An 11,276-nucleotide genomic window follows, 5' to 3' on the forward strand; every position below is an offset into this window, starting at 1 on the left:
CTAAAAACTGGATTTATGAGAAAACTAATAGAAGTAACTGAAATCTGACTTCGGATTAGTTTAAGTTACGTTAGGTTACATACGGAATTGAAAGAAAAACGGAGCAAAACTGATGGAAATTTTTGGTCTGTCCTCCCTAATCATATCCTGATTCTACTCGGCTTCAGTTAACTAGCTAGCTCTAAATAACATGACCAAGATCTGGACAAACATGCATCGTGAATTGTAGATTTACATTACACAGGTTATTTATTTGAATGAAACACAGTCAGGAACATGAATCAACGTTAGCCCCATTGCCATAAACTAGGCTAAATTATCACACATTCTACCTATGCTCCTGCGTTAGCAAGCTAAACTTGTTTACATGCCTACAGTCTAGGTGTTACTAGTAACAAGTTACTATACTACTAGCAATGCTACCTTATCCTGTATCAAGCACCTGCCTTTCTCCAGTTCTTTCGAATAGATTATCTAGACAGGCGTTAGCAATAAGCCAGACTGCTGTTCGTTTTCTGGCTATTTTTCGGAAGCTTCCTTTCTAATGCCGACTACAGCTAGTCTAGCTAGAGTCATTTGATGTGTGTAGAAACGTATTTAGCATTCTACCTGGTATGCTATATTATACAGGAAACGTTAGTGTCAAGTGCCTGCCCATTAATAGGACACACCTTGACCACTCCACCCACTACAGGGTTTATAAATCTCTAGCACACAACACCAACACAGATGACCAACTCACATATGACTTTAATACAAAGTTAGATCTAATACAATAAAAATTCACTTCCCAAAGGACAACCACCCAACACAAGGTATAGAGTCTTTCCTTAATTAACAACGATACCAGCCTGGCATTTTCCCCAAAGCGTCCGATCCACGGAGTGGCACTCAGTCCCGAGCAGCAACGCCGCCCAAAGCTACGTCCACAGGCGATGACAGCTGGCAGTCGAGAACGTTGGGCGTGGTGTCCGTCTTTCGCAGTCTCGGGAGGTGTAAAGCCCAATTTATACTTAGGTCGCAGACACTTTTGAAAAGGTCGCCGACAGAAATGGCGTCACGGTCGACACTTTTAACCGTCGCTTGAAAGTGTCGCCTACCAGGAGAAATTTCTACTGGCGCCGATGTCGTCACATAGTGTCGCGCAAGTGTGATTGGCTAGATAGACGGCACGCGTCGTTGACTGCATTGTTTTGAATTTTCAGTGAACGCTCAACAGCTGTTTAAGATGGATGGAAAAGAGGAGAGATTGGCAGAGCAAGTTAGAACATATCCACACCTTTATAATGCCTGTCAAAATTAGCTACAGCCATTTTACTCCGAACGATCCCCTAGGCTCCAAAGCGTAAACAATGTAACCATAGCTATGTGTTTGCCGAAGTATAAATGCAGCAGCTTCAGCGACACTTTTTTTTCTTCGTCTGCGACCATTTCAAAAATGTCGGCGACATAAGTATAAACTAGGCTTTACGGCGAGCGTGGTAGAAAGTCCAACTTCTTTGTGGCCCTTTTCCAGCAGTGTTTAGAAGACAGGATTCTCGCGCCGATCCCCAGGGAAAGAATGACATACATCAGTCAGCATGCCTGGCGAACCACCCCTCACAAACAACCATTGCAGTATTATATCAGAACACAGCCAATCCAACACTCCCTATCTAAATTGGCCACAGGTGTATCCAATCAACAATTATCTAGGGTTCGTCCTGGCCTGTGACATTAGCATTGCTAATAACTGTTAGCACAAATACTGTCCTTATAGGCGGTTGCAATGAGCATACGGTCGGAACAGCACCTCTTTCCAGGTTGAGCTTCCTAGCAAATTCTGCTTGCAATTGTCCAAGGTTGTCAGAGCAAATGAATGATTGAGTGTCGAACTTCGCCGGGATCTTCTCATAAGACAACAGCAGCCATGCCTATTGAATGTTTGGCTGCTTGGGAAGACTGTGAGTGTTAGCCTTCCCTGTACAGCCTGGAACACAGCATTTACAATATCCTTGTTATAATTCAAAACGTTCTTCTTTGTAATTCCTTATAAGTAGCTTACACAGAGCAGCACGCAGCTAAATTAGTATCGGAGATAGATGCTACCTCGGGCTGGTCTGGATGTAAATTCGGGGGCGTGACAAAGATACAGACCAGAGCCAATAAGAGGGCGATCACCGGTCCTACGTAGGACCGTTGAAAAGCTAGCGTTTTACAGCCAAATTTTTTCTTTTTGAGATTTGAATAGGAAAGAGGTTTCAATGGACTTTGATATTCACGGTATGTTCATTTTACCCACCGAACTGTCGTTATTCAACTATGACAAGGTAAAATCGGTTTTGCAGTCAATTGCCCCTTTAAGTAAAACAAGCATTTGGCCTGAGGACTGCTTTAATTTATTGTCACTGGATGCTAATGTACTGTAGCTTACAGGGCTTGGTTTATCTCTGACATCATGTGGAGAGTAGGGAAATGCAAGTAATGCACTATTGAGAACATCCAAGTCAAGTTGTCCTAAAAGTACTAAGTGTTTCATCACACACTTTATTTCAATGGGGCAATGCATTCCAGTATTACGTGCATGATGTCTTGGGGTGTTTGTTGGATCAAGTTAAAAGCCGGGAATTCAACCAGGGAGGGAAGGGATCCTTCTGTTGATCCCCAAATGTAGTTTTTAAACAGTTTCTAAGATACTCAGTATTGGCCCTCTCAATATCACTACACTGACCCAGGCAAGACTGTCAGCTGGCCTGCTTGTAGGCTATATTTCCCAGCCGCGTTGGACTTCCCTTTGGGCACTCCCAAGGGGATGGGCAATGCGGGCCTCACCAATTAAAAACCGCTGACTTAAAAAGCTGACGCTAACCTAAGTAATGCAGGTGCTTTACCTATATGCCCACACGTTGTTAGTTTTTCGATCCATTGCTGATGTGAGGTCCAGTCTTGAGGTTGCTGTCCTTCCTTCTCTCTTTAAGTTGGTGCTGCCACTGTCAAAGTGTTCAGAATGGGTTTTTCGAATATGATACCAAAGTGAACTTGAACAGGTGCGACGCTCCTACTTCGAGCAGAAACGGATGGGGACTGAGAACATTGTGGATTTATCTAAGGAGCTCTTCTGCCGGCTCATAAGAAACACTATGTGTAGTATGATCTCAATTGCAAGAGCCACAGAAGATGCCAGATACCCCACCAAACCAGAGGTCAATGCCATGGCAAAGCGATTGGTGGAGTATTATCCAATGGTAAAAGACTGGGTATTTTTTTAATCTCCTTTTGATTATGGTTTTATTTTTATTGTGATAACATTGTCATGTGTCATATTTGATTGTTTACTATTTTTACCCGGCAGGAGCATGTGGCCAAAAAGCTCATGAAGAGGCTGTCGAATGTAAAAAGCCCAAAGAAGGGCATTCCTCCTGCAAAGAAACAACGGCATGAATTTAACAGAATATCAACTAGTGACTACGACGGGGATTCAAGTGCTTCTACGGTCATTCTTCAACGGTCCCCAGTCAGAGCCAGCACCCCAGTGCAACACCTGGATAGCAGTGATGAATGTATGTATTAAACTTAATACACTTTGTTTACATTAGTTTTTGTGAGAAGTAACAGCTAGTCTCAAGTTGTCCCGATGCATTTTGATTACTGAGATATGTGGGAGAGATTTCTATGCTAAATGTGCAACAACAACAAAAATAGGCAAAAGTATTAGTCGAGGGATGTTAGTATTCTAACAATGCAATAGTGTAACAAAATGTTACAGAGAATGACTGAGCCCTGTTACCTGCTATGTTCCTCCTTCTTAATTTGGAAACCTAATGTTGCTTTACATCTCTAACCTCACCCTCATCCTTTTATTCCTTCAGGTGGTTCCGGTGACGTCTTGGACAGCCAGAAAACCCAGGAAAGGCACTGCAAGACACTGTAAGAGATGTGCCAGTCCAAGAAGCCAAACAAAGCTTCAGTAACCCATTTGCTGAACTTGGAGTTTGAGTCAAGAAGACACTTTATAACCTCTGACACTCTAAAGGAGCAAGACCGACCCAGCAAGATTCTAGAGGCATATTCTTGTTTCAAAGACTTGGATCATGTAAGTGAATCCCCTGGAAACCTTTTTGTAGCTTTTAGTACATATTTGTGGACTAGGGTCCTTTAACATATCTACTACTTATGTTCACCACTATTGGGCAATATTCAAATGATGTGCAATAACCCACACTGCATATCACACTGTATATAAAACCATACTTATATTTTATATAGTGTCTCAACTGTGCACCGTACCACCACCACTTTCTTAACTACTTATTTAATTCCATGTTGTTATATTTTCTCTACGTATATGTTGGCACTGGAAAGGGAGTTGATTTTAATATAATTGTACATTTGTATAGTGACATTAAAGGCATTCTATTATCACCATTATGTCTTATTTGAAGAGACATCAGTCATCAAAATGTTGGACCAGCAATGGACATTATATACACCTGTTTTTTAATGTCTTTCAGGTCTTGGATGAGTTGCAAAGGATAATACAGCCAAACAATGGCCACTACGTCTCAGAGATGAAGACTAGATGGAACGACTTTTATTCAAAGGTCCAATTTTATGGGGCGATGAAGAAAGTGATAAAACCCCCTAAGACATTGGATGGAGGTGAGATCACTGTATACCTTGATTTGTCCAAGTTTATATTTTGAGATCTCCTGATGAGTGGTTACTCATACTGCCTTGTGTTGTGCTTTCTATCAAAATAGTAGAACATGCCACTGCTGTGTTCAGAGTCCTGCCACTGCTCTTTCCATCCAGCACTTTGCCACCTAGGAAGCTAGGTGCAAACAGCAAGGCTGTTTTCTATGGAAGCAAATCGTGACCAAAATTCAAATGAAAATGCATTTCCAGAAATGCTTTTTCATTTTAAGAATGTGGCTGCATTATTTGACTCATAAATAAAATTAGTAATCAATCATCCTATTTGCATTTTAATTTTCTTCTTTAAGACTGCTCATTCTTTCACTTAATTAAAATGAAAACGAAAAAGACATTTGAAGTTTAATTTTCAAATTAAAGACATTTGAAGATCAATTTCCAAAATTCAATTTGAAATGTAAAATTCGAAAATGAAAATGCATTTCCAGAAATGCGTTTTCATTTTAAGAACGTGGCTGCAAAATCGTGACCACAATTCAAATTCAAATACATTTCCAGAAATGCATTTTGTTTTTCAATAACATGGCTGCAAAATCGTGACCACAATTCAAATCCAAATGCATTTCCAGAAATGCATTTTCGTTTTCGTGTTCTGCCCGCAAAGAACTGCCCATAATTCGAAAACGAAAATGGATTCTGAGCGGCGCAGCAGAGTGACGTCAGTAGCCTCTCCTCTTCAGCTCCCTGCCAAGCCCCCACCCCTCGCCTCTCGGCTTGAGGCAACAGCCCCGGTGGATGTAGGTGGTATTGCATTTACGGTTAGGTTCCCGTGTCTTCCGGTCGTTTTTATTCTATTAACTCCAGTCAACATTTACAAAACTATCTCCCCCAATAATATGTGTTCGATTCTCGAACCTGGCTCATACGACTAGCTTTTTCATAGAATATTTTTTCCTGATTTTTGCTTTGTTTGAAACCAATCCGAAATGGGTAAACTAGCACCCCATTTATTTGCCTACGTCAATAAAAGTTGCCTGCAAATGTGCTTGCGGATACTAACAGGGCACGAGCACACTCACATTCACATTGGCCAATAGCCGATTTACATTGAGCTGAATAAGCGTAGACTTATATTGAATGAGCACATGGAGAAATGGCTTGAGTTGCCTGCCTTGTTGTAGCAAGTTTAGCAAATCTTTGTCACACATACATGAAATGTTGTTAATATAGAGTATTCCCGTTATTTTAAAACACATTTGATTCTTCGTAAAAACGTTCATGACATGATGGCAAATATATTATGTTAAGCGCGAGCATAGATTGTTGACATGTCTATCTGGAGCAAAGATTAAGATTAATACTTTCACCGTTAACCACAATAGGAAATTATATATATTTAAATAATATTAGTCTTGCCTTCAGAAGCTTTTGTTAAACACACCCATTATTCTTTTTTTGATCGTGTCATCAAGCCAGACTGCTTTTGTGGGACAATGAAGGTCCTCAGTGACTATGTTTCACCCCCGCTCAACATCTGATGGAAACGTCTTGTAGCCTATATGGTTCTATGAATATGCCCTTTCAGAGGCAAATGTTCAATAAAGTATATTTTAGACACACTTCTCGAGCTTTTATTTATTACATTATTAACACTTTTTGTTAGATTACGTTATATCCATTAATAGACGTTTGGTTTTCTAGGTTGAACATATAAAACAGAGGTCACATTTCGACACTGATGTGAAATTGAAGGCAGTGTGAATTTCGTGGCATTTCGTTTGAATATAAAGTTGACAGTAAGCTATGGTAAGTCTGCATTATGGAAGATTTCGGTTACCAAAATAAATATTAAGCTTTCTTTGCCTGGCGAGAACAACAACGGAGCTTTTCATGTTAACAGTTTATTTCATCCGATACAATGCGTTGGAAATCATACTCATATCACGAAGAAAAAAAGCAACATATGTGATGAGTTCCATCTAGAATAGTAGGCTACTATATTTAGCCCTATAGCCTGTGAAAGGAATACTATACAGTGACAGAATACATTTCCGTTAAGTTTGCATCATGTGTCTGATTCTTATCGGACTTGTACCCCATTCTGCCCATAAATTCTGCAACTGCAATTCCTTAGCTCACACGCTCGTAACCATATAAATCTATGCTCGCGACTGGTTGTCGCAAAGTATGACGTATACAGCTAGTTGCTAGCGTGCACGAGGTCTTCGAGCTAGAGAAAAAAAGAGCCACTGTTTAAAGCTAGACCGGAAGACATGGAAGTGGAAATATGGCCGCGTCCAGTCTCGCGCTTTCGCTTGCCTCACTGCGCCACTGCGCACTTTTCATAAAAATGAATGGGGACGCCATCTTGAAAGCCAGAAGTGGTTGTCTCTAGTTATATTAACTCTATGCTCCCTGCTGACCGAGCTACCCATCTTGTTCGGTAGGGGGTGGTGTGCACATACGCATTGCATTACATGACAAAATTTGCCGGGAAATTGACTGAATTGCCGGGTCTTTAGAGGACACATCACAGATTATGGCGCTCCCTCAAATTGTGCAGATACTTGTAAGGTATTTTCTTGTGGGCTTTTATTGTGACAGGGGTGTGTGGTTCGGATGTTGGAAGAAAGTGAGTGGAGTGAAATGCTATGTGTGGGGGAGATACAGTAAAGATGTACAAAGTGTGCCCAAAGACCGTGTCCGTCTCTAATGATTAATGCAACATAAACAAACCCAAACAGTCGGCTTCATATTGATAGAATTAGCTGAGCTGGTAGAAACTAATAATATATCTGAGACTGATGCCCATGACCGAGTAGACAGAGAGTCACAGAGAGCTTGGCTGCATACTCTGCCGTCACAGACATAGACATATATATGTCTATGGTCACAGACGTACACATTAATGAAGTTGCCATAGTAAACCTCTCTTCAGTCCTGGAACGGCTGGATGCTGTGGAGCCTCGAATGGGACGGGGACGACCAACCATCCACATCCCGCTCGAGTCCATCGAAAACTATTTATTAAATGGTTTAAAAATAAAGGACATAGCGGAGCTCTTCGGCGTAGGCCACCAGACCATCCGTCGGAGGATGCAAAGCAACGGATTTATGGAGCTAGAAAGCTGACAAAAGTATCTGAATTTGAATATGAAAGATCTGAAATATTTGTGTGTCGAATTTCATAAAACTGAAATATTTTGCTGTTTAATATATAATATCTGAATTATTTGTATGCCGAATTTAATTAAACTGAATTATTTTGATCCAAAAATACACATTTCAAAAATTCAGATTGCAGGAATTCAGATTCTTGAAATTCAGATTGCAGGAATTCAGATTCTTGGAATTCAGATTGCTGAAATTCAGATTCAGATTGCGGAAATTTAGATTTTGTCTGAAATAGGCCAAAGGTGAAACAGCTTGCTTTCACAGGGAAAAGTAGACGATTTCAGAACGACCGAACTTTACCTCAGAACAAAAGCTCAGTTGCTTGTTGGAGGAACAGTATGGAGCAAGTGCTTATGAAACTTGTAAAAACTTGTGTCTTCTCCTTTGCCAAAATCGGCAGTTACTGTCACCAAGTGGGTCGAGACAGACTCGGAGGGCGGCGGAGACCGAGGGAAGACGCGGAACAACTGGCAAATCTATAGCCTATATATTTATGTTTTGTTGTTTTCTGTGTTGGAGTTCTTTTAAGAGCTTGATGCCAACAACATCCAGCCTGATATAAAATGATCTTCAATTGTGTCTCTTAGTTATAATAGAAAATCCAGGTTGAATCAAGTCACGCTAGCTAATTACTGTATTGCCAATTTTGGATGGTCAAGCATATTTTTCATTGTCTCCTCATTCCTATCAAAGTCAATGTTCAGCCTATAGGCTATGTTCATTTGCTAAGTGACATTTCATATCGGTTATGGATAGTGAAATATTTGCTTTCTGAGAGATCGGACATAGCCTAGTATTTAAAAGTATATAAGGAGTTATCTATCAGAATATATCTGTAGTGCGGCCGGGTTTGATTTGATTCATCGTCCACACATCATCTGGAAGTCAGTTTCGATCAAATACCAACTATCTCCATACTACATCTTGCCGACGTATCTTCTACACATCAGGCGGACGTCGGCAAGACGTATGTGTGCTATCCCGGATGATCTGGGTCTTCCTCAAGCAACTAGCAACTCAGTTTTTTCTACTCGGTCACGGGCATCAGACTCAGATATATTATTAGTTTCTACCAGCTCAGCTAATTCTATCAGTGTCTGCACAATTTGAGGGAGCGCCATGATCTGTGATACGTCCTCTAAAGACCCGGCAATTCAATCAATTTCCCGGCAAATGTTGCCATGTAATACAATGCGTATGTGCACACCGCCCCCTACCGAACAAGATGGGTAGCTTGGTCAGCAGGGAGCTGAAAAAGAGAGGCTACTGAAGTCACTGCTGCGCCGCTCAGAATGCATTTTCGTTTTTGAATTATGGGCAGTTCTTTGCGGGCAGAAAACGAAAATGCATTTCTGGAAATGCATTTGAATTTGAATTGTGGTCACGATTTTGCAACCATGTTCTTGAAAATGAAAATGCATTTCTGGAAATGCATTTGAATTTGAATTGTGGTCACGATTTTGCAGCCACGTTCTTAAAATGAAAACGCATTTCTGGAAATGCATTTTCATTTTCGAATTTTACATTTCAAATTGAATTTTAGTATCTATTTGCGGGGGCATATTTTGAAAATTAAATTTCAAATGTATTTTCTCGTTTTCATTTTAATTAAGTGAAAGAATGAGCAGTCTTAAATAAGAAAATTAAAATGCAAATAGGATGATTGATTACTAATTTTATTTATGAGTCAATTAATGCAGCCACATTCTTAAAATGAAAAAGCATTTCTGGAAATGCATTTTCATTCGAATTTTGGTCACGATTTGCTTCCATAGTTTTCCATGTTCTTACGGTGAGAAAGTATTTCACTTTTCAGTTGTTTCATTTACTCATGCACACCAGAGGGGCATTTTTTGCCGTGTACTACATAAGGTATGGGGATAGTTTTATTTATTGAAGTTTTATTAAAGTAGCTAGCTAACTTCAACTTTGCTGTCGAAATAATTTCAATACACTGGAGTGGTTTTCAACGTCAAACAAACTACTTGATTAGCTAGAGCTAACATTCAGTAGTTATAGCACTAGCTAGCTAGCTCTGCACACATATCTTTTAAAAACGAACTTGCTCTGTTTATTTGTTTAATGAAACAGTAGCGCGACTTAGCTTATGTAAAGCAAGTATTGTTCAACATATTTAAGTTAGCTAAACGTTCAAAATAATTCTGGTACAATTATCTGTTCACTTATGATAATTTTATGAAATAAGAACTTTTGAACGTTTGTTTTGTTTTATTGAAACCATAGTGCGATTTTGGCAAGCCCAACTACTGTAGGTGTCTCATGATAAAGCCAGAACATTAATAAAACTTAAAATAAAAGTTATAGGTTAAAAGTAAGTGGATTCAATCTAACGAAATCTGCAGCCTAATTTTTGTAGGCCATCATATAGGCTACGGCTGAGTATGCTGAGGAATCTGTCCCTGCAGGATGCAGAAAAGGTCTTCATCTCTGGACCAGTTTATCATTGGAGGTAAGTAGAGAATGTAAATTTTCTGCACAATGCAATACAACTGTATAATCAACTATTAATACCTTTATTATCAACCACTTAAGTAATGCTAATTAATGTACAAAACCTTTTTAGGCTAACTGATATTTATGCTTACCTAGAAGTAATATTGTCTGTACTATTTCAGTGAAGTGGAGGAGTTTGATAGGGGGATATCTAATCCAATTGCGCACTGAAGGGAGACCATTCAACTAGTAAGTAGTGCTGTTACCGACATCACAATATGGGGTTTGAATATTGAAAGGTCAGGAAAAGTCAAATATCCATATTGTTTTTTTATATTTGTTTTTCTTGCTTCTATCTCTCATTGAATGAGGAAGTTGTATGGAGGTCTAGATGGAGGTCTAGATGGAGTGATATGGAGGGAATGGAGTGATTGTCATTGTTTGACAATGATTCAAAATAAACAATGTATATCTTGAATCTGCCCTGAGAGTCAACCTTGTTTCTTGCCTCTCTAACATTACACATTTGTGGTTCTGATTGAGTGACTGCAAAAGCCATAGCAAATAGAATAGAACTTCACTTTTCCAGGACCTTGTGGTGTCAGACACATCCAAAATGTAGCATGCACACAGGCATGTGCAGTATTTACAGGAATATGAAAGATGATCCGAGGCACGAAACCAGGATAAGGGATTAAGTCGGGATATTCAAGTTATCCTGGATGAATTTATATTTGAGTTGGTTGCACGAAAGCAGGTTGAATTAAACCCAGCCAAGTAACCATGGAGGTGTATTCTTTGCAGCTAGACTGCTCCTGAGCAGGCTAACAGCCAGGCTAAAATTAATTCTGGAGTCTCGTGTTAAATCAGCTGCCGCTCTGATCCGAAATAAACGTTTTTAACTGGTATTCCGCTGTCATCTGAATGTGTTCTTATGTATTTTTTATTAACATGCATTACCTGTCACTATTGCTATCACAAGTTTAATTTAAACCCTACTATTGCAGTTGTTAAGA

The 11,276-nt window shown here is 39.7% G+C and overlaps 1 protein-coding gene and 1 long non-coding RNA gene across 2 annotated transcripts; both read left to right on the forward strand.

The window, feature by feature from the left end:
* The first annotated feature begins 2,855 nt into the window (after positions 1 to 2,855).
* On the forward strand, positions 2,856 to 4,904 carry LOC146260409 (uncharacterized). The gene is made up of 6 exons (XM_084670541.1): positions 2,856 to 2,917; positions 3,014 to 3,224; positions 3,332 to 3,539; positions 3,849 to 4,072; positions 4,491 to 4,638; positions 4,740 to 4,904. Exons 1-4 carry the CDS (start codon positions 2,856 to 2,858, stop codon positions 3,908 to 3,910), a joined length of 543 nt encoding a protein of 180 aa, XP_084526667.1. The 3' UTR covers positions 3,911 to 4,072; positions 4,491 to 4,638; positions 4,740 to 4,904.
* Positions 4,905 to 9,567: 4,663 nt separating this feature from the next.
* Positions 9,568 to 11,276, forward strand: LOC146260410 (uncharacterized). Its single transcript, XR_014729572.1, has 3 exons — positions 9,568 to 9,678; positions 10,170 to 10,276; positions 10,443 to 11,276. It is a non-coding gene; the product is annotated as an uncharacterized LOC146260410 (long non-coding RNA).

This window comes from Hypomesus nipponensis, chromosome 13 (assembly GCF_054491055.1).
Source record: "Hypomesus nipponensis isolate SF chromosome 13, ASM5449105v1, whole genome shotgun sequence".
Classification (NCBI taxonomy): domain Eukaryota; kingdom Metazoa; phylum Chordata; class Actinopteri; order Osmeriformes; family Osmeridae; genus Hypomesus; species Hypomesus nipponensis.